The sequence below is a fragment of the Lynx rufus genome, unplaced genomic scaffold (genome assembly GCF_022079265.1).
Source record: "Lynx rufus isolate CCGP_SWC_20201006 ecotype Redwood Valley unplaced genomic scaffold, mLynRuf1.p SCAF_10, whole genome shotgun sequence".
Lineage (NCBI taxonomy): Eukaryota > Metazoa > Chordata > Mammalia > Carnivora > Felidae > Lynx > Lynx rufus.
The window spans coordinates 74,323,788-74,347,164 of record NW_025814824.1 but is presented as its reverse complement, the minus strand read 5'-3'; the positions used below and the strand labels follow the sequence as shown (position 1 = coordinate 74,347,164).

At 55.9% G+C, this 23,377-nt stretch overlaps 1 protein-coding gene across 1 annotated transcript in view; it reads right to left on the bottom strand.

Moving 5' to 3' along the window:
* COL27A1 (collagen type XXVII alpha 1 chain) overlaps window positions 1–23,377 on the bottom strand; it is a 136,513-nt gene that overhangs the window by 77,383 nt on the left and 35,753 nt on the right. Inside the window, exons 8-13 of the mRNA XM_047099631.1 lie at window positions 15,559–15,603; window positions 14,870–14,923; window positions 14,360–14,404; window positions 11,450–11,503; window positions 10,517–10,561; window positions 2,215–2,268 (exon numbers count right to left, since the gene is read on the bottom strand). Of these exons, the coding sequence (XP_046955587.1) occupies window positions 2,215–2,268; window positions 10,517–10,561; window positions 11,450–11,503; window positions 14,360–14,404; window positions 14,870–14,923; window positions 15,559–15,603 (297 nt within the window). The remainder of the gene's footprint in view (window positions 1–2,214; window positions 2,269–10,516; window positions 10,562–11,449; window positions 11,504–14,359; window positions 14,405–14,869; window positions 14,924–15,558; window positions 15,604–23,377) is intronic.

The window sequence follows — 23,377 nt, the reverse complement described above, 5'->3', positions numbered from 1 at the left end:
ATTTCCAAATCCAGTATTTTCCACTTGTAAGTGCGAAAGAAGAGGTGGAATCCTGATCGCGGCAATGAAGATGTGCTGGGTGCCTGGCCCAGATCTCATTTCACCTGCCCTTTATAGCGGGCGAAACTGAGTCTCAAGAGCTATGGGACGTACCCAAGGTCAAGTGCAAGGTCAAGTGGTGAGGGCTCCAAGCTGAGAGCTACCAGGCCGGCCTCTCTGTCTCTCTCAACCAGGGGGTGCGGGGCCCTTAGAGAAGGCCACCACCACCTCCAGTGCCTGCTCCCTGGGCCTCCGAGATGCTGCAGAGGGCTCTTGCTTAGGGGCCAGGGGATGTGGCTGTGTGTGGCAGGGGCGAGTTTGTTTCCTCATCTCTAAAAATGGACCTTCAATTGCCCAGAAAAGACAGGTAGACAGGTTAGGCTCAAGTTCAAGATGCAGAGATATGAATAAAAATAAGAGGTCCTAGGGCACCTGGGTGGCTCAGTTGGCTAAGCGTCCAAGTCTTGGTTTGGGGCTCAGGTCATGATCTCAGGGTTTGTGAGTTCAAGCCCCACATTGGGCTCCGTGCTGACAGCAGAGAGACTGCTTGAGATCCTCTGTCTCCACCCCTCCCCCACTCTCTCTCTCAAAAGAAATAAGCTTTAAATAAAAGGGCGGGCTGGGGGGAGGTTCTAGAGATGCTGATTATCAATGAGAATTGCCAGCATCCTCCAGGGTGTTTGTCTCACTTGAACTGTGCCCAGACGGGAGGTCATCACTACAGCCACCAAGAAGGGGAGGGGACAAGCAGCCTTGGCTTTACAATGGGGGAACCGAGGCCCAGGGAAGGGAAGTGACTTGTCCAAGGTCACTCAACAACTGGATGGCCAAAGCCAGGACCACGCATCAGGTCCTCTTTCTGCTCCGCCAGGCCAGGAGTGTAAAAACACCACTGTCCCTCCCCAGGGAGGCTTCCAGGATGGCATCGCATCCTGGATTATAACACCTGATCCAATAACTTATATACTGAAGCAGAGGCTCTGATATCTCACCTCTGTGCCTTTGCTGGTGAGCTTTCCTCCATGTGGAATGTCTCCTCACCTCTTTCCTCATCCCAATCCCATGTCACCTCCCCAGGAGTCTTCCCTCCTCCACAGCACCTGGGACTCTTGACCCTGCCCATCTTGCTCTGCCTGGTATGATGGACCGGATAGACAGCCGTAAGCTCTGCCAGGGCAGGCGATGTGCCCGCTGTCACCTACTGCTTACAACCGCTCCATCCAGGGAACTCTTACTGTGGGCCATCCACCTTCCCGCGCTCTGTCATTTCAATCTGACAATAGCCCTCGGACGCTGGCGTCTGATCCCCAGATTTACAGGGAGGGAAACTGAGATTCAGAGAGATGAACCGATGCATCCAGGCTTCTGTGGCTGGCAAGTGGTGAAGCAGGATTCAAACCCGAGTCCCTCTGAGACCAGGGCTTTAGCCCCCGGGGGGGAGTCAGGGGTTAGCCCCGGCTGGGTCAGCCTCAGGGAGCATTTGTGGAATTGAAATTAGTACGTGATCAGGGACGGATGGTGGATCCAGCAGCCACCTCGACAGAAAGCACAGCTGGGCACAGCTGTTTAGGTGGGAAGCCCCAAAGAGAGATGGGGGAACGTGGCAGGTGTTCCAGAGAGCTTTGGACTTGGTCTGCTCCCCCAGGCAGAGAACGAGCCTCCTCTCCCGCCTGAGCCTGCGCCTGGGATGGGAAGGGAAAGGCGGGTTCAGCAACTCAGGGCAGGCTGACCTAGCTCCTCGAGGGCCTCCGATTATTTACAAACTCTATAAACATGCCTACGTTGGAGATTTCTTTAGAGCTTGGCTCTTCTCTCCATACAGGGCCTGCAAACCATCTGCTCCCCTAGGCCGCTGCTGTCCCATAAACATTTTGGATGCTTTCTAACATGGCAGTAACCCTGGCTTCCCCAGTGGGGAGTGACCCATGAACTTTCCTAAGTCCTTGGGGATGGGCACGGTCTGGGGATCTGGGACCAGGGGCTCCCGTGACCTGGAGGGCTTTCCTGGGGGCGGGGCACAGGGCACCCACAGTGCACAGGAAGGAGCCTGGGGTACAGAGGCGGCAGGGCTGGGATTCGACCCAGTCCGTCTGACCCTAAAGCTTGGATTCTTCAAACCTGCTGTGTGTTTGCTCTGGAATCTCTTTCCTGTTCCCAAAGACTTGAAATACTTACAGGGTTTCCATCCAGTCCAGGAGGGCCTCTTTCCCCAAAGTCTCCAGGAAACCCCTGAAGGCAGGAGAGAGAGCAAACATCTGCAGATCAGTGTTTCTACCTGTGGGGAGAGGCTTTCATCCAAACCCCTGGGGGCACACGAGGATGCGTCCATGAAGCCTCTCACCCATTGGTTCTGGGATCTGGGCAGGCAGTGGGGTCTCCAGCCACCCTGTGCCTTCAACGAACACCCCCACGTGAAGAACTCAAAGACTGGCTAATGGGGAGGGGCCCAGGGCTAGGGAACTTTCTTATCTACTTAGAGCCTGGGAAGAAGCTACTACGTGTTTCTGCAGCATGAAAATGCACTCCCTCCCCCCATCCCCACCCTGGCCCCGACCAAATCTGAAACCTGGACGGATGAGGAAGGAGAGACAAGAAAGGAGGTCAGGAAGCTGAGTCTAGGCCTGAACCTACAGGCCTTGCTGAGAGTTTCAAGAACATCCATTGCCCCTGTGAGCCTCAGTTTCGCCCCTAGTGAAGGAAGGGAAGGCCTCCTCGGCATTTTCCAGCTCAGACCTTCTGTGGTTGTGACAGGCTCTTCAAAGGCCATCCTTTCCCCATTTTATAGATAAAGAAACTGAGGTTCTGGAAGGCTAAGTGGCAAAGTCACACAAGGTCACACTGTTGGTGAGAGTCAGCCCCCCTGCCAAAGGTGAGTTCAGCAGCCCTGAGAGAGGCCAAGCCACCTGGCCCAGGCATGAGTGGCCCTCTCATCCCATCCCTGACCCCGCTCCATACTCTCTGGGGATACAGGCAGCTGGAAAAACATCAGCTGTGGGGACACCTCTAGGGATCCGGGGGTGGGGGGGTGTGCGTAATTCCATTTTACTTCAAAAGGAAAAGAAAGTCCTCAAGCTTGGAATTTAGGGAAACCTGTTCTTCTCCCGTGCTTGAATTCAAATCATTGTTTTTCCAGGGAAATTTAATAAAAAACACAGCACATGTTTTTTTTTTTCTGACCAAATGGATGCCTGAGCTGTTCAGTGAAGATTCCTCACAGAGGGTAATCTGTGTCTGGCTTCTAACACAACTGAGGGAATCCAGTGAGTAGATTAAACCTGAGGACAAACCCCAAACCCAATGACAACGTCTGTCCTGGCCAAGCAAAGAGACCTTGAAATGCGTGTGTATCCACGTCTTTGTCCTTGCCCTGTCCAGCTGTCCTATGCCCCCTCAGATCCCTCCTCTGTCAGGGAGCCCTCTTGGATCAGAAGGGTGAGAGTTGGCATTCATCCTGCAGGAGGTGCGGCTTCCTTCAGACACCCAAAGGAGGACACGGGGATATAATCATGAGATTGCAGCCCAGCCAGTCACCTTACATGCAAGACTTCCTCTGCCTTTGACATCTGCCCTTGAGGAAAAGTTTAGCAGTCCCATTTAACAGATGGGGAAACAGGCTCAGAGAGGAAGTGGCGAAGGCAAAGCAGAAAAGGAAAGCAAGTTTGTGGCACAACGGAGCCCAGGTCCCCCCTCTCTGAACTCCGTCATGTTACTTTTGTAGGAGTTGGCCACGGGCAGATCACGACGCACAGAAGGTGCTCGAATCTGTGTTCAGCTGGTTTCACAGAGTGGTGGGGTTGTGTGCGTGTCTACGGGCCCACGTCCAGGTCAAGGCTTTGTGGGGGTACATCTGATCCTACCTAAGATTCCTCTCCTTGGGGTCCCCCTGGCAAATTCTACCCTCACCTCAATCCAGCCCGTCTTTGTTATGCTGTAAGGGAGATCCCTCTCCTCTCCTGGAAGAGGAGACATCAGCTGAGTGGGCTGTGGTAAGAGGAGCCTTCAGGAGGCATTGAGTTTCTCCCTCCACCTCTGGAGGCAGAGGTTAGGGGCCTGGCAGGAGAGGAGGACCGTCCGTCAGGGGACAAGGGCAATGCTGTCCAGCCAGGTCCCTGGCCGACTCCACACGGCCCATGACAGGCAGCCTCGGGAAGTTCATGCTCTGCTTGCCAAGCCCAGTGTCTGGAGACTAGCACTGGCTTGCGTCCAGGCTGGCTGTGTGACCTTGGGCAGACCCTCACTTGACCCACTGTCCTGCTTAGACTGCGGGGATGTGATCTCTAAGCACACTTGTCCCAACCCCTAGACGAAGCCCGAAAGGAAGGAGCCTCTCCCCCTATACACAGGAATGCCACCCAGCCTGAGGACATCAACAGCATCCCCTGGGCACACATCATGGCTATAATGCCCAATATATTCACACCCAGCAGCCACCAGGCAGGGGTCAATCTCCCGGGTCTGCATTTAGAGGCCACTTGAGGCTGGCTCAACAACGCCCCTCGGACCGAGTTGCTGGGCCAGCCTCCCCCGTGAGGCTTTGGAAACAGAGCAGTCGGATGCCAGTCTTGGCTCCACCACCCACAGGTCTCCCCAAGCCTCAGTTTTCTCTGCTGTACAATGGGGATGATAAACAGGAGAAGCTGAGGTGTCTCCTGGAGGGTGACCCTTGCCGGCAGTGGCACAGCTCTGGAGTATAAGCAAGGGAGAGACCATCAGAAAGGTCAAACTCCCGAAGTTAGGGACTTATGCAGCCAAAAAGCAGCCCGAGGACAGCCAATGGGGGATGACAGGGGGGTCATAACAGTGGCAGTAAGAGCAAACTCCAGCCGCCCGTTGAGACAGGCAACGAAGAGCATAATGGTCAGAAAAGAAAGATGGGAGCTTTAGAGGTGCTTCAACAAATCCAAGATGGAAAGAGCCTAGCCGTTCTTGACTTTCACACCTCACTGCACCACTGGGAGACTAAGGCCCAGAGCGTGCCCAAGGGCGCATCACCCTCGAGCCTGCCTCACCCCTCCACTACTGGAGACATGCCCCATTTCTGGCACTTGCCCCAGGGCCCCAGGGCCCGGCCCCTCTGGATCTCAGAGAGGCAGCCGCCAAGCTGGACGTGTGGCCCCACCTCCCTCCCCCTCTGCTTTCCTCTGTCTGGCCGCGCCTCCTTGTGCATGGAGTGCACGCAGTCCCGGCCCGCCAGCAGTGGGACCTTCCTCCGCAGGCCTGAGCTGCTGGCTGCAGCAGCCTGGCCCGAGGCCCAAGGAATGAGCTCGGCGCCCTGCCGGGGCCCCAGCCACGTGGTGTCTCTACTTCCCCAGGTCGGGGCCCCCGGGGAACTGGACGCCTTGTACTTTGAGCAGAACAAGGCCCAGGAGGAGACAGAATCAGGCTCCGGGATGAGACTCCAAATTCTGTCTTAGCTACAGCAACTCGGAGGAATAGATGTGAACAAAGGGGCTGTGGTCCTTGTCACCACCTCCGCGGCAGGATGCCAAGGTCTCAGGAGGCCTCTGAGGGCCACCTCAGCCACTCCCCTCTCCAGGCACTGTCTAGCCCAACTGTCTGCTCCAGAAGGTGGGCTGTAGGGGCAGAGGGAAGCCTGAAGCCTCCAGGATCCGAAGTCCTGCTAATGTCTCGAAGGCTCAGCTCCCTGACCTACAAAATGGTCAGTTCTGTCAACTCACCTGGCGTAGCCGGCCTGAAGAGCTGAGATGCTGTCATGCAGTCCCCGTACCTCTACTGCACCAGCACGTGCAGTTAGGGTTTGCATCAACAGTGGGAATACAGAATAACCTCTCGGAAGAGCCCACAGAAGGATCTCGGGGACCTCTTTACAACGTGGAGATTCTTCACAGTCGGGAAATTCCTGTATGAGCCTAACCTGTATCCTTCCTGCCACACTTTGAGCAGCCTGTAGTCTTTTCTAGAACACGTGTGCACCTCAAGGGTGCTGACTTAGACCCCTTGAGGTCACGATGCTGAGCATGTTTTCACCCTGCCCTTTTGGAATCCGCTAGGGAACCCATCCAGGAAGGGTCACCCCAGGGAACAAAGGAGGGGATAAGGGAGTCAAGGTCTCGCCAGAATTCCAGGGTCACCAACAGCCCCAGGGGGCCCTAGCTCAAGTATGGGGCCCTGGGGACCACACCCCCCAGCTCATAGCACCACCGCAGCTAAAAACTTTCATCTGTTTTGGCCTCAGTTTCCCCAGCTGGAAACATGAGTCCTCAGTCACTTTGCTCCCTGCTCCCCACAGTCTGAGGACTGAGAAGACCCTGAAGCCAAAGTTCACCCCAGGAGAAGCCCTTCCCACCCCAGATGGGCGTGTGGCCTTGGGCAAGTCCCAGTTGTCCCTGAGCCACACGCCAAGGAGATGGAACCAGGCTTGGGCCTTTCCAGCTGTAAGCTTGGGGGTCTGCCGGCCTGACTCACTACATACGACCAGGCTTGCAGGCCCGGCCAGAGGCCACGAGGCACGCTATGAACAGCGGCCGGCCTTGCCAGGCGCTCTAGCAGGCTTGACGTGAATTCAGAGCGCCTGCCCGACAAGAGGACTCACTTGCAGTGTCTTCCTAATTCCTGTGAGAGACCCTTGTCCCAGCTGTGAAGGTCCCTGTGCCAGACGGGACAGCCCAGGAGAAACCCCTTCAGCTCCAGCCAAGTTTGTAACATCTTAATATCCGGACCCCTCCTCAGAAAAACCACAACACATTTTTCATTCCAGCAGAGGTGAGGAGACGAGAGCTTTAGACTAAGCTTTCCTCTGGAGTTAAAGATGCGAGCACAGAGAGAAGTATGAGGTGAAGAGCAAGCAAGGGTCCTGGGGTTGAATCCTGACTCTGCCACTCACCTTGCTGTGTGACTTCGGGCAACTCACTGGCCTCTCTGAGCGATGTCTGTCTGACAAAGAGGTTGGGCCAGCTCATCACTAAGGTGCCTGTGGCTCCGGTCTGCTCTGACCTCTACTGTCTCTTTCTCGGCCCCCATCAGCAAAAGATTGCCACACACCCTCCTTCCTGACCTGATGCCGAGGAGGCCGTGTGCATGAAGCCTGCTGTTCTACTTGCTGGAGAGAGATGAACTGCAGCAAAATCATCACCGGCCCTGCCAGAAATGAGGCCAGCTGCGATCTGGCATGAGGGACTTCGGCTCATTCTCCTGACATTTCCTCTTGCTAATAAATACCGAGGAATCGCTCGGCCCAAAGCTTTGACAGGAGGAAATTTGCAGAAGGAGTTCCCCCGACCCCCAGCCCACCAGCCAGATCAAGGGCTCAGGAGCACAGGGGGATGGCCCTAAAGACCACTTAAGGAGCATATGGGCCGAGGGCATGGCAGACTCAGAGGCCCGGCACGAGCAGAGACAAAGCCCGAGGGACTCTGTGACATGAAGTCCTATTGCATACGTAGCAAGTCAGATCTGATGCAGATCTGATTTGCCGGTCATGGTGGCTGGACCAGGACCAAGGGGCCTTTCGCGGCCCTCAGGGGGACTGTGTGGCCATAGCACTATTTTGCTGAAGGAAGTGGGGGGGGGGTCCCTCCCACCCATGCCCAACACTGCCGTGCAAGGAAACACCCCCATCATGAAGGACGGGGCAGAATCCTAGGAAGCGAAAGGTGAGGAGCAAGGAAGAAGAAATGAATTGTCTGTTATGGGAGCTCGAGGCCTCAGAGGGTCTCTGAGCAAACGGCTTTGACTGAGTCTTGGTTTCCGAGTCTGGAAAATGGGTGTAGTCCATCTAACCTCAAAGAATCCTATGTAGTTCAGCTACCATGCAAGTAAAAGGGCCTCAAAAAATGTTGCTTTTGGGGGGACCATTCTCACTATATGTTCTGTCGCCAGCACCTGGCGCATGGTAGGTGTCCAATAAAGTTTTGTTGACCGAGAAATGAATGAGCGGCCTTGTCTCACACGCACGTAGGAAAACGGCACTGAGCACCTCAGACCCGGTGCTGCCTTCTCGGCCACGCGCTGCCCGGCTTTCAGCTCCAAGGAGCAAACGGGTACGTGGCAGGGAGAAGGGGCCACTAGAAGGAGGAAAAAGGGGGAGGTGGAAGGGGCAGCTGAGGCATGGCCCTGCTGGCGGTCCCTGTCGTCGTAGGGTGGGCGGGGTGGAGAAGAAGCCACAGCATGCCTGGGTTTTCAAGGGTCTTGCCTCCTCTATGCTCAGGGGACTCCGGAATCCATTCACTCGATAGCAACACTTGGGGCAAGAGGGGAAGGCTCTGGTTGCCCCATCCCAGCCCAGCAATGACTCTCCAAAGCCCCAGACCTTGGCCACATCATTCACCCCCTGAGCTTCGAGCTCCGTATCCAGGAAGTGGCAATGCCTGGTCCTCTGTCAGGCTCCCGGGAGAGAATCTGAGCAAACTCCTCATGGATGGCTCTGGAGGCAGGCCTGGGTGATGGGACAGGGCCCAGCTGAGATAATCGAAGTAAGTAAACTGGCCCTACCCTGCAACTTAAACTCTGGGAAAACAGGCCCAGAGAGGTAAAGCCATTGGCTCAAAGGGACACAGCGCGGAGAGCCTCAGCCACCCATGAAACCCCAAACAGGAACAATGGCTGCCACTCTGACGGAGCATTTACTATGTGAGGAGCATAGCATAAAGACCTCATGAGCTAAAAGCTATTTTCCCTATTTCTCACCTGGGAAAACTGTAGTGCAGAGGCTTTGAGCCAACAATGCCCCAGGGCCTTTGCTCCTGCTGTTCTGTAAACCTGGAAAGCTCTTCCCCAGGTAGCCACAGGGCTCCCATTCTCACTTTATTCAGGTTTCTCAGGAAGTAAGGATTCCTAGATCAAATTATCTACTAGTCTGTACCCCCGTCTCCCTACCCTACTTTGTCTTAACACTAGGCACCATCTGACATTCATTCTTTCATTGTTCATTCTCTTGTTCAATCGTTGTCTGTCTGTCTGCCCATGAAAATGGGAACTTTGTCTTGCTCACTGCTCAGCACTAACTACAGTGCCTGGCCCACAGTATATACTTAATATTCACTGAATGGATGGATGGATGGATGGATGGATGAATGGATGGATGGATGGATTGGTCTCCTTGCCCAAGGTCACCTAGCTTGAGGAGCAGATCCAGATGCCAGCCCAACCCTCACAGACATCAGGTCCTTGTCCTGAAGCCAGAAGCATCACGTGCTACTCCTTTGCCCAGATCCAGGTGTCGGGTGTGAGACCTCAGGGCACAGAGGGGCTGTTGGCCACAGGGAGGTCTAGTCTGAGGGTGAGATTTCCCTCTAGTCCTTGAGACAGGATCTGGATCTTGCTTCCCTTTATATACCTCACTTGGCCCCAGAGTGTCCAGATCCATATACTACAACAGGTAAGTTGCCCATGAACATGCACGTCAACCCCAGGATCACAGATGTGCCCTTTCTGGGCACCACTGAGTGCTCCTGGCCCCCTTCCAGCCACCTGTCAAGTTCTAACCTCTTCCACAGTCCCTTCTCCATCAACCACCAGCAGAAGGAAGCCCAGACCCCAAGCTGACAATGCTTCCGAGTCTAGGGATTACACTGCAGGCGGCCACAAAGGGCCTTAAGCCGCCAACGGAGGTTAGTCTGAAAGAAATATGCCTCAATTATAGTCCAGGGTCTCCCTTAGTTGGCAGCAAGGACACCGGATATATCACTCCACCTCACAGGGGAGCCTCAGTTTACCCTTGTGAGTAATGGGGATCATTGGAATTAACGTCTTGCCCAACTGGTGAAGATTCTAGGGCATTCACTTTTTACACCATTACTACCAGCCAGTGAATCTGAGAAGCTGTCTTGATCCACCATTGAGATCAGAAGCCCTGGAGACTAATGGAATTGTTAGAATCCTGGTTCTGTTGTTAACTGTGAAACTGTGGGCAAGTTACTTAACCTCTCTGGGCCTTGGCTTTCTCTTCCTGCCCCACAGATGCCCTACGAAGGGGAAGACAATTTCCTGCCACAGTGGAGAATCCTGGGCAAAGCCAGGAGGTTACTGCCAGCCCCTCTTGGGGTCACACCTGTTGCGAGCCTACCCATACACCCCACCGCCCTCTGGCCTTGTGTGCACACAAGTAACACTGGCCACCCCAAGACAGCCTGGAGACTGAGGGTTTTCCTTGACAGGGACGCAGACACTGGTCTAGCCATGATCCCCCAGTCTGAGCAGGCCCATGGACACTAGTAAGCCACACAACAGAAGCCCCCAGACCCAGGACCACACTGCACAGCAACGGTTACACACATACACACAGATGCACCATCCGGGAGGGGCCCAGAGCCACGGCACCCCCCAGCTCCAGCCAGGCAGCAGCTGGCCAGTGTTCTGGCAGTGGGGACACAAGGCCCAGACAGCCCCACATGCTGGCCCACACACTCAAAGCAGAGCAGTGGCGGGGCAGACAGAAGCAGAGAGTGCCCACGCTGCAGGTGGACGGGAAGTCAGATTCACCCATAGAGTCTGCATAATAGACACGGAAAATCTTTACCGGCCTACCCATCTTGCCCCTCTTGCCAGGAACGCCAGGCAGGCCCTGTAGGGGAGAGACAGGGAAGAGATCAGAGCAGAATTCCACAGGGGACAACCAGCGTTGCCCCAAATTGGCCCCAGAGCCACCCACGAGAAGAAGTCGCGGACGACCTCGTGCACAAGGCTGCACACAGCAGGTGCCAGTTACATGCAGGTCAGAGGGATGGTCCTTACGCTCAACGGGGTTGGGGGCTGCATGGGCCCAGGCTGGGGAGATGCCTAGGAGAACACCCAGCGTTCCTGGTATTCAGCAGGTGCTCCCGCTGCCCTCCCGAGGTCTTGGTGGTTGGTGAGGTTACAAGTGGGATCCCAAATACGGGCTGAGGCTGGGAGGGACAGGGGGGAAGGTGCCGAGGCCTGCGGGCCATGGGGTCTCTGCCATTGCACCACGAGTACACGTAACTGTAGACGACGGGTAACCATAGGAGTATGGCCGTGTCCAAGAACACTTTATAAAAGCAGACGGCTGGCAGGATCTGGCCCACATGCCCCAGTTTGCAGACACTTGGTCTGGAATATAGAATGGGCCCATTTCTCATTTGCTGAAAGCCCTTCAGAAGTCTCCAGGCTCTCAGAATCGAGTCTCCTTCCTGACCTCGGCCCTGACCGCCCGTACAACTTTGCCCAGGTGCTCCATCCAACCTGTCTCCTACCACTCCGGCCTCGCAGTCAGAGCTTCGACTGTGTGGACTGTTAAACTTGCCAAGTTATCATACCTCCCCGGACTTTGCACACACCATCCCTTTATGTATGGAAGGTGTCTGCCCTGACTTGACCCCCTGGCAGACTCCTATTCAACTCAAGGGCACCTCCTCCAGGAGGGACTCCAGGACTTCTCCCGGAAGAGGGAGCGGGTAGGTGGGTGGGAGGTAAACAGAGAAGGCATACTCACTCTCTCTCCATCAGACCCCGGCAGGCCGAAGAGCCCTGGGAGTCCAATGTAGCCCTAGGAAAGAGCAGGTAGGGGGTCAGAGGGACCGAGCGGTGGGGTGTGGCTGGCCCGACCCGTCCCCGCAGCCCCTCGCTGCCCTCCCACGCCCAGGCTCCTCTTCCTCGCTGGTGGCAGCGGCGGCTCCCGTGGCTCCTCGATGACACAGGCCTTGAGGCAAGTGTATATGCCCATGGACTGCATGGTGCTGGCTTCCACGATGTAGTCCAAAGGCACATACCCTCACGCCAGGGAAGGGCGCGGGCGCTCGCGGCGGGGAGGCCCGCCCCGCACCGGGGCTCCCGGACCTGCAGAAAGGAAGCTCTTGGCTGGGTTAGAGGCTAGAGCGGTAGCAGGTTCCACCCGCTCTGAGGGACCCTGCCGTCTGCCCGTGGCTCCTGCGATGCCTCCTCCCAGGCCTCAAAGGCCCTGGACACGGGGCTCACACCCAGCCGTGGCTGCCTGAACGCCAGCAGTCCCAGCGGCTGCCACTCCGGCACGCCGATGTCCCGCCCGGCACACGTATGCCGCGGCATTCAACCCACCCAAGGATACCGCACACGGGCTATCTGCTCCCCAGTGGACGGACAAGGAAGCCACACAAGTAGTCAGTGGAGCCGGGAGCCCACTGCCCTGGCATGCACCTGATTTTCTACCTTCCGGCCTCTATTCCAGGCGCCCTCCACCTGCCCTGCCCACCCCAGGGACGGCAGAGCAATCCCTTCCAAGCCCAGCTCCAATGCTCTCTCTCCTCCGGCAAGCACCCCTGCTGCCCCACGCCAGAAACCATCTCTTCCCTCCACCCACACACCGCATTTGCTCCTCAGTCAGTAGGATTTACCACTTTCTCCGATGTATCTTCATTATCTGTGTCCATGTTTCATGTCCTCATTAGCTTGGGAACTTCTCAAGGGCAGGGGACCCAGCCCAGAGCTCCTATCATTATCTGCACTCTCTAGATGTTTGTGGAATGATTTAATGATAACGCTAACAAAAGCTAACATTTGCTGAGCACAAACTACGTGCCAGGCCCAGTTCTCGGGGCTTTGCACGCAATGAAGCATCTACCGTGTCCTCACTACGCCCGCTCCCCGGAAGCAGGCATTACCAGTCAGCCCCCTGTAAAGGTGTGAACAGTTAGACCCAGAAGTGAAATGACTCACCCAGGGTCACACGGCTGGACTGTGATAGAACCGGTATTTGAATTCGAGTCAACTGACTCCTCCTGGGCAGGCCTCCTAACCCCTCGGCTACACCGCCTCCCACAAATGAGCAGCCCACACAGGCTCACAGCCATCCCTTCTTCCCACGTAGGTCAGGAGGTCACTGAGCCTCCTTCCTGGCATTCTGGTAAATATCCATCACTGTAATGAGGGACACTTATTGATCCTGCCGACCAGGGCCTATATCCCAGGTTTACAGACGAGAAAATGAGCTCAGAGAGGTCCAGCAACTTGCCCAGCACCCCACAGCTGCTGAGGGCCACAGCAGGTCTCAAAGCCAGCCGCCCGGATTCCAAAGCCTGCGTTCTATTTTATAAATATGGGGCCGGTGGTGGCAGGGTTGGGAGGGCGGCTTGAGTGGCCCCGGCTGATCCAGGCTGCTCAGCGCCCTGTGACCCAGAGAGCGGGGTGCTGGGGCCAGATCAGCTCTCTCCCCACATGTGGTCTCAAGATGCCATCAGCATGGCCAACAGCAAGCAGCCCCAGATGTCATCAGCTTGCCCCTGGGGCCACGGTGCATGGGAACAGCTGGATGAAGGAAAGGAGGCCCAGCATCCCAGGACAGGAGCCTCCGCGGCCCCCGCTGTCACCAGCACCATCAACATCGTCACCGATATCATCACACAACGAGGACCTTGCCCACCTCCCAGATGCTCTAACAGCCACATGTCAGCCCCGCGGATTAAGGTCCAGACTGTGGCCATAAATAGCTTTGGCTCAGGAGTGGAGGCCACATCACACCTGACCCGGCCTGACCAAGGGTTGTGTGACCCATCTGCTGAGCATTCTTTGAGAGGCAGCAAGTCTAGCCCTCAGGACACCGGGTCCCCATCCCAGCCCCGCTGTAGGCATGCAGAGTAAACGGGGGCGCCACGTCCCGACCATGAACCCAGTTTCCTTGTATGTAGACAATGGGATTCCACCATATCATCTCTTCATCTTTCAAACTCCATTTGCCCTCATTCAGTGCACCCAGAACCTTCTCTCCATGGCCCACAGCCCACTTGGGAGCCCCCACCCGCTGCCCCTCTTCAGTAGTACTTGCTTCCAAATTCCTGGTATCTCCATAACTATGCTCGAGGTAGGAACGGATGTCGCTCCCATTGTAAAGATGGGCAAAGTGAGGCTGCTGGCTACTCAGGGTTTGCTCCAGGAGAGGGAGAGCAGATGTTCCATTAGCCTCCAGGCCTGAGCAGCATCACCCATCAGCCACCCCTGCTCTCTAAAAGAGGGTGGTCTCCCCAGACCTCAGTCGGGAGGGGAGCGGGAGAGAGGCCTCTGAGGATTCTAATGGCGACGAAGTAGCCCTAACTTAGGTCACCTAGCACTTGGGATGTGCTGAGGGGCATGGCCAGCCCGGGCCTGGTTGTGGCAGCCGGGCCCTGGCCGAGCACCCAGCAGAACCTTTGCTGCCCAGTCTGCCCGGCACGAGAGCCAAGCGGTTTACCTGGCTCAAGGATCCCCCATCACCTGCCCGCCCTGCCGCCCTCTGCTCTCCAGAGAGCACTCAGGTGCGAGGGCAGAGCCCCAGCCCCCCTGGCAGACACTGTGTAGAGACCCCACAGCCCTGACCTCCCATCAGGACTGCTAGGGGGGCGAGTACTGACCTCCCAGGGCCCCACCTGAGTGGCACTTGCCAAAGCCCACTTACCCGGCTGCCTTTGGGGCCAGGGTCTCCTACCGGTCCGGGTAACCCCTGCAACATAAAACACAGAGGGGCAAGGACATATGGAAACGTCCTACCTGCTGCCAACAACCCAGGACAAATCCTGTCTCCTCTGGGCCTCAGCTGCCCCCTCTGTAGAAGGAGAGTGGGCTTAGACCTGCGGTCTTCACCTTGAGGCCCCCACCTCTTCGTCAGAGTCCCAGGGAGTGGCCGGAGGTGGGGGGGAGGGGGACTGAGTGGGAGGAGCCTCTGGAGCCCCACCCCCACAGCACCAGAGGCCTTTCTTCTGTTCTCTTTGAGCAACCTGTGCCCTACTGCCTTCAAAGAGAGGGTTCCTTGGTCCAGCCCCCTGAACAGCCCTTTCTTCAGTGCCCACCCGGTGGGCGCAGCTCCTCAGCCCCCAGCCTGCCGCCTCCCTCTGCCTGGGGGGGGGGGCACCCGTGGCCATCTCCACACCACCATGGCCACCGAGCTTCCAGAAGCCATATACTGCACCTGCCTGCCAGGGTAACCTTTGGCCCCTGGGCTGCCCTCAGGTCCTGGCTGCCCCTGTAAAGGAATGAAGAGAAACATAAGGAAAGGAGAGGACCTTGCCCAGCTCTGAGTCTGGGGGGCTGTGAGAGACTGAGGCTTACAATGGACAAAGAGAAGGGCAGGAATGTGAGATGAATCAGGAGGAAGGGGAAGCCACCAGCCTGCTGCACAACCCGCAACCCCCCCCCCCCAGCCCACCCCTCTGTGAAACCGGTCAGACCAGCTCAGAAGGACAAAACCCCCTGTGCTAGCAGCCCAGGACTGAGAAAGCTCTGAGGAGCCCTGGCTGGCTCTCCCACGCTGGCAGGGGCTGCTGTTTGACTTGGGCCAGCACAGCCCAAATTCCTGCAAACCCCGTGGCGACATGTATAATATCCCCTAACATCGCCCGGAACAGGCCAGCTATTCATGGCTCTAACTGGAGTCGAGTGGCTCATGCCAACGCCAGGCCGGCGTGGACTCCAGCCCCTTCAGGCAGCTGTGGCTGGGGGAGAGGTGGGGTAGGGTTGGGGCCCCAGCAGGATGGGAGGCAGAGCTGCCTGGCTCTGGGGCTCACTCATGGAACGGGGCGGGGGGGAGGAGGCCAGGGGCAGGCAGGGGCTGGAGTGGGTGGAGAGCAAACAGGGCAGAGCTGAGGCCGCGGCCCTCACCTGTTCTCCAGGGTGCCCCGCCGGTCCAGGATAGCCCTTGTGTCCCTGTGGGGGGAAGAAACGACATCAGCCCGGGGAAGGCACCCCTGGGCCTGTGGACCGGATGGCAGAGGCCCAGCCTCCCTGCCTGCCTTTTCAGCACTGCCTGCTCTGTGGACGTCAGGCAGGGGTGCAGTGTGTGTTCAGCGACCAGCGAATGGACATATGTCCATCAAGGTTGGTAGGTTGCTGCGGTTTCCTCTGCCACCAATGGCTCTCAGACCAGAAGCCATCAGTAGAGTTGTTCGCCCTTTTGGCGGGCTTTGGGAGCGGAACTGGGATACGGCACGTGTAGTGGAGTGATGCTGTATCCCAACCATCCTTTCCAAATCTGCACAGGGGTGAGCCCGTCCAAAGCCAGGGTGGAGTGATTTCTCAAGGGATGGGTGGGCCAATTAGGACCTTCAGGTCTGGGATATGCTCAACCACCATGTAATGCTGGGATCTGGGTCAAGACCTGCCCCTCCTCACAGGCCCCCTATCAGAAAAGATCTCACACATACCGACCAAATACATTAACCAGAATACATTAACCCGCTGGTCCCAGCTCTCATTCCGGAGGGAAGAGGCCACCCAAATGCCTGAAGGACTCCGGCAACGAGCGAGTACTAACACTGACCCTCTGTCCCCGTGGTCCACGGCCAGGTGTCTAGATCGAGAATCAAACAAGTGTGTGCTTTCACGTGGCCCTAGGGATGTACCACTCGAGCCATGTCCTAAGACTTAGGGGCTCTCTGAAGGGAAACCCCAGACTTCAAGCTTCCATCGCCTTACAGCAGCTGTAAAATAAGACGAGGCAGGGGTTTCCATTTCAGAGAGGGCAGCCACACAGATCTCCATTAGGCCCCCTCACACAGAGAGCCCAGGGCTTGGTTCAGACACTAGCCCTCATCTGCTGTGCAACCCTGGTGGGTTTCTAGCCTTCTCTGGACCTTAGCCAAGGGTGTTAGCTCTGGTGTTTGAGAACTCCAACGTTCTATGGCTCCCCCAGAGGGTGATAAACGAGATGAAGCCTGTGGACCCCCTCTGCGCACTCCTGTTCACCCAAGACTACACCTCCATGACCTCCTCTGGCCCTTATGACAGCCAGACGAGGTGCGGGGCAGGGGGAGGCAGGGATTCCCATCTCCATTTTACAGAGGAGAAAACTAAGCCCCAAGAACTTGCTCTGAGTCCCACTGCTAAGAAGCAGAGGGTTCACACTCACCGCGGGCTCCTTCTGACACCCGAGGCCACCTCGGGCATGTACAGTTCATGCATTTACACACACACACACACACACACACACACACACACACACACTCAGCACCACCCGCAAGCCCCCGGGAAGCAGGACTCTTAATTACAAACAGCAGAGTTGGTTTGATCCAAGACGTTTGGGGAGTTTACAAGCATTCCTCCTGCACCTACTCATACCTCAGGGCTGCTCAGCGATATGATTACATCTCATTTGGGGCCCATGAGGTTGATGCAACATGGGAGAGTTTTCTACCCTGGGCACATGGTCTTTCCCCCATTGAGCAAACAGAAGCATAGGCTGCAGCCGGTGGCTCGCGTGCAGAGTGGCTAAGATCTCTCGTTTCGGGCTGATCTGGAACCATCCTGCCTCGCTACTGGATGGCCCTACGAGCTGGAGCCACTGAGGTCACCTCTCTGAGCCTTGCTTTCATCTTTTGGAAATGGAAATATAAGGGTTGGCCTATGGATCACATGACACGTGTGGAAAGTACCCAGCACCGTGTCTGGCGTTGAATTCAAGGGCCCTGTAAAGACCAGCTGCTGTTACCATCATGACCTTCCTATTTCATTCATTTATTCAACGAACACTGAACTTCCATGCACTGGTACCACTGTAGGCATGGGGTGAGTGAGAAGACAACATCCTTTGCCTTAATGGAGTTTATGGTCTAATTAAGGTGATATAAAAACAAATAAATATAAAAGATAATGTCTGCAGGAGGGGCAAATAAGGAGTTGTTGTGTCCGTGGGCGGAGAGTTTCAGTTTTGCAAGACGGAAAGGCCTGGAGTTGGGTTCCACCGTGATGTGAATGTACTTAGAACTACTGAACTGCACCATTAAACACAGTTAAGGTGGTAAATTTTATGTGGTATGGTTTTTACCATGATTAAAAATAAAAATTTTAAAAATGGTGCACCCATGCTCGTGACGAGCACTATGAAGAAAAGTGAGCAGAGTCAGACGACAGAGAGAGGCTGTGTTGGGGACAGAGTGGGACAGCAGGTGGGCATCAGGGCAGGCTGCTCGAAGAGATAAATGAGCTGAGCTAGTTCTGGGCGGAAAGGTGTTCCAAGCAGAGGGAACGGCAGGTGCTAAAGACCTGAGGCAAGAATGCTGTCCGGTGGGTTTGAGGAAGAACAAGATCTATGTGACTGGAGCAGAATGGGTGAGGGGTGAGGCTGGGAGGTGGTGGTTAAGAAGAGGCCAGAAGCCAGAGCGCAGAAGGCATTAGGATGGCAGGAACTCACAGGGGGATTTGGAGCAGGGACGTGTCATAATATGACACATGTAGTCGCCTTTATTAGCCTCTCTCCACTTGGAACTTGCACACGAGGAAGAGCGAGCAAAGCCCTGCCCACGAAGAGCGGAATTGAGTCTTGAGCTCAGGCTGTGTGATTCCACTCAGGCAACTGCCTTCTCTGAGCCTCACTCTGCCATTCTCAGCCGGCCTCGGGTTGCTGCAAAGAGCCAATGCAATCACGGGGCAAAGATCCCAAGAGAACCATGAAAGGGAACCAGGGAGTCCCTGAGCATCACCAGCTCTTTTGGCTTCCCCTGCAGCCAGAAAGAAATCGCTAGAAAGCAACACTTCGGCAGAGAAGGACCACCAGTGAAATCTCAGAAGATTCCAAGTAAACCCTTTACTCAGGACACAGAAAAAAGGAAATGAATGATCTTCAGGGACGTGGGCAGTGACCTGCCCTTTGCCTGGCCTGGTACTAAAGCCTTAAATAAATACATCCGTTCATCAACTCCTTGCAATCACCCCCTAGCAGGTAAGAATTACAAGGCACACTTGCCAGATGAATAAACAGACTCAGAGAGGTAAAGAGACTTTCCTGAGGCTACACAGCTTCCCAGGGGCAATGCCAGGCTGCGACTCCAATCTCTATATCCTAACCACCCAATCATGGGATAAGACATACTTACCGAGGCCCAAGGCCCACCTAGAAGAGCCACAGGGCCACACGAGGAAAGACCCCCTTAGAGACCCTCGTCCCGGGATAGAGCATATGGATCATTGCAGCATTACTAGGACAGAAGATGGTCATGGAACCCTGGAATATCTGAGGTGAAAGGGACCTAAGCCATCAATTTGACCACCTTTGTCATTGGACAGGCCTGAGAAACTTCCCAGGGGGAAGGGACTTGGCCAAGGTTACTTAGCAAGTTATGGCCAAGCCCAGACTGTTCCCTAGGACTCGAGACCCACTGGGCTGTGCTTTGTCCAAAAGGCCACGATTCCTAGGTCTGTCCCAATCATCGCACCCTAAAGGGCCTTGAACATTGTCGTGAACACCCATTTCTCCTGTCTGGCTGAGAGCAGCAGAGACTGAGCACAGCCAAGGCATGGGGTGAGGGTGGGGGAGGTTCCTATGCTCCCTGGAAGTACCTTGACACTGTTTACCAAGCTGGGGCCAGCCAAATAGCTTCAAATGACAGGGCCCCAGGACCTGGAAGAATCTAAGCCATTATCTTCTCCTGGGCCCCAGCAATTACGGGGTGGGCAGTAACCGCAAGGTGGACCCACGGGCAGTGATTTTCCCGTGTGCGATAGGTGCATGGCTGGTACTAGGGGAGAGCAGATGCTTCGGGGGAGCTCCAGGGACCACGGAATCTGTAAGGGGCCTCTGGCTGCCCAGCAGGCGGGTCTCCACAGGACCCGTGTTTATAATAGAACTCGGTCTATATTTTGGTTGGGGAGCCAGATTAATCATTGCTTACAATGCACAAGGAGAAACCAGACATCACCTCACTGTTGCTGCAGACAGTCTCCCCGTCGGCCGGGATGCTATTTGGGCTTTGGGCAGGGAGGGGGGAGGCGGGGGGTCCTGCTTTTGCCTGGGGGTCCTGGGGAGCAACGCGTGCCTAGACCTCAGCCATTCCTCCGGGCTCCACCTCAGTGTGTGCAAGGTCCCAGCTTCTCCTGCAGTAAAATGGAACTCACCATACTTGCTTAGCACTCTGGCAAACTCCTCACGAAACTTCTCTGTCGCCTCAGCAGACACAGCCCCATTTAACAGAAAGGATCAGCGAGGAAGAAACATGCCAGGAGGCAGAGCGACTCATTACACGGTACTGGCCAAGTCCTTGCTCCTCTCTGAACCTCAGTTTCCCCAGCTGGCCTCTTAAAGCATTGCGTTAGGGTGCCTAGGAGGCTCAGGCGGTTTAGCATCTGACTTCGGCTCAGGTCATGATCTCACGGTTTGTGGGTTCAAGCCCCGCATTGGGCTCTGTGCTGACAGCTCGGAGCCCGGAGCCTGCTTCGGATTCCGTCTCCTTCTCTCTCTGCCCCTCCCCCACTCGCACTCGGTCCCTCAAAAATAAATACACATTTAAAAAAAATCATAAAGCATTGTGTTGGCTCAAAAGTTATAAGATTAAAAAATGTGTGGTTTGTCCAAAAGCACAGTCCCTCATGACACAGCCAGGCATCTGACAGCAAAGTCTTCTCAGGGGGTACCTGAGACGGGTCGGGCAGGAAGACACGATTTCTGTATGGCTCACGCATTCATCCACTGGTCCATTCATTCAACTAAGGTTTGCTGAGCCCCAAGGATGACCCTGTGTTACACACTAAGAATCCACTGGCGAGCAAAACAACCTCACTCCCTACCTTCTAGAAGGTAACACATATTAAGTGGAATGAGGGAGAAGCACCACGTGCTAGGACAGTGTAGACGGCCAACTGAAAGGAGTGGCATTGTAAACGGGCTTGAAGGAGGCACTGGATTGGACAGCAGAACAGGAGTAGAGCAGTGGGCAGGGGTCCCAGAAGCCCAGGGCAGCCCAGCAGCAGGGGAGCCTGGAGAAGGTTCTTGGCAGGGGCTCTGCATGGAAGTGGCCAAGTCAGGGGGCATCAGGAAGGCCCGTGGGCAGGGTGACGGCTGCAAGAGGGAGCCGGGAGCAAGTTTCAACTGAGTATCAATTTTGCCATGAGTCACGTCTACGTGGGGCCGTGTGTTAAGAAAGATCCCGAGGCCTGCAGATGCGTGTGTCCGGCACTGTGCTAAGCCCCACACAAGGAAACAAGGATGAACAGGTCCTCTGTGCACTTGCTCCAGCTGACAATGTGCCAAGGACACCAGTGAGTCTCCTGCCGGAGTTCCAAAGGGGCTGAGAAGATGGGCTGGATGGTCAGAGGGCGGAGGCGTGATTTCTGCCTGGGGGTGCTGGGGAGGCGCTCTTGGAGAAGACGGTGTTTGAGAACAGGGTCGAGGGACAGAGGCGTGAAGACGAGTGTGGAAGAGAGAGCGTGCCAAGGGCAGGGAGGCAGGGAGGTCCAGGGCACGTCGGATCGGGAGAAGGGCTTCTACGCCACAGAGTTGCTCTCGGCCTCGGCTCCGCGGCCACTGTGGGCTGTGAGTCTCTGCCGTGGAGGCTGTGAGGCTGTCCTGTGCATCGTAGGATATTCAACAGCCTCCCTGGTTTCCACCCGTGAGTAGCCACCCCCTCCCAGCTCTGATGACCAAAACTGTCTCCAGACATCGCTACCTGTCCTCCGGGGCGGGGGGCCACATCACCCCAGCTGGGAAGCGCTGCTCTAAGGGAAGAAAGCAGGAGGGTCAGACTAGGGACGGCACAGGACTCCGCCCTCCCAAGGTGCAAATGGGGGTCTGGTAGCCTTCTTGACTAGCGGAGGGGGGTCACCTGGTAACCAGGCTAGATGAGGGATGGGACCAGAGGGGCAAGACCCTCGGTGTTTTTCCTTCGTGGTCATCACGATCATTTGTTCATTCAACAAATTGGTGTGTGGTGCCTACCGAGCACTGGCCCCATGCCAGATGGGACATCTCGTTTCATCCAGCCTCTCTCCCTGAATCCCGACCACTCCCTGACGCAGCTGAGGCCCAGATACGTGAGGCCACTTGCCCAAGCTCGCACAGCAGGAGAGGGGACAGAGCTGGGTTCCGTCCGGGTCTCTCTGGCCTGGTCTGCGGGCCTGCCCAGCCCGTGGGAATTGGCCCGGCAAAGGCCTTCAGCAAGCTGGACGGCAGGCAAATGACCCTTCTCAGGTGGGGACGTTCTTTGTCACTTGATGGTCCCACTCTTATTTGAGAAGCTATTTCAATCAGCGTTGTGCAGACAGAAAGAGCTTGAAGGTCAGAGACCTGGGTTCAAATCCCAGCTCTGCGGCTTAGCGACCCTAGAAGGTATTTCCATTAAATCAGTGGCCCTTGGTCTCAGCTGCAGCTAGGAATCTTGTACCTGGGTCGCATTCACACCAAATGAACCAGAATCCATGCGGTGGGGTCCACAGCCCCCCCACTGGTTCTAAGGCACAATGGGGCTGAGAAGCACCGTTATAGACCTCATTCTCCATGAGGCCCTCGATGAGTTCATTCCCAGGGTCAGTATGGGGCCTGGTGCCTACATCTATATTTGCTAACTGATTGGAAGAATGAATGAATGAATGAATGAATGAATGAATGTCTATTTGAGCCTCGGTTTTCTCAGCTGTAAATAGGCATAATACGGCTTTAACTCTTGGAAGCTATTGTGAGACATCAATATGACCAAGGACAGTCCCTCTTTGCACACCCTCTAATTTGTCACGCTATTGAATATGGGAACCCCCCTAACCCGAACTCCCTTCCTCCTGCCGATTTTTGCCCATTCGCCATTTGTCCTTCTATTTTTACTGTTTTTCTTTTTATTATCTGTCTCCCTGTCACACACACAGGGACGCAAGCTCTGGGGAGGACAGGGATTTTTGTCTATTTGTTCAGCCCCCCCCCCCCCGCCCCATGCCTTGCATCCTGCCTGCCACGGAATAAGCATTCTACCAATGCTGTTAAATAAATGAATAAATAGGATAACTGGCGTCACACTGAGGTGACAACCACATTTAATGTGCTGGTGAGCAAACGGAACGCTGACTTCACCCCTCACCCACTGATGTCCCCTCTCCCCAAGGCTCCCCACTCGAGATGATGCAGGAAAGCCACGCAAGAGGATCAGGACGAAGTGGCTGCTGTTGTCACCAAAGATGCTCCTGGGAGGAGAGAGTGCTCACCAACAGTGACGTTTCTAGGTGCTATTCTAGCCCATCGGTCCTCCTCCCCGGCTCCCACCACTTGGTCAGGGGTCCCTGCCTTGGGACCCGCGCTGCCCCATGCTCTGCCCACCTCCCTCCACAAGCAGGTGACCCTGGTCTGCCACAGACCAAACTCCTGCGTGTCAGCCTCAGCCAGGGCCTGAGGGGCTCGGCGTAAATGGCTTTGCCAGTTTTCCAACCGCACGGAGGCTCGTCCTCAGCTTAGAAAAGACGCCTCTCCCTTCTCAGGTAAGCTGGTCCCACTCGGATGGGGGCTCTGGGCCCCCTCAGACATCTGCCGAGAGCAGGGAGCCCTGGAACCCAGGCAGGAGCTGGTCTAGTCTGCTTTTCCCATCTCCTGCCACCTCTGCTGGACTCCCACCCCCACGCAGAGCGAGACCACCACTGGCTGCTTTATGAGCCGGTGCTGGAAAGAGACTTTTCCACTCACACCTCATCCATCAGAAAGTACTGGAGCATGGAGGGGAAGCGAGTGGGGAGA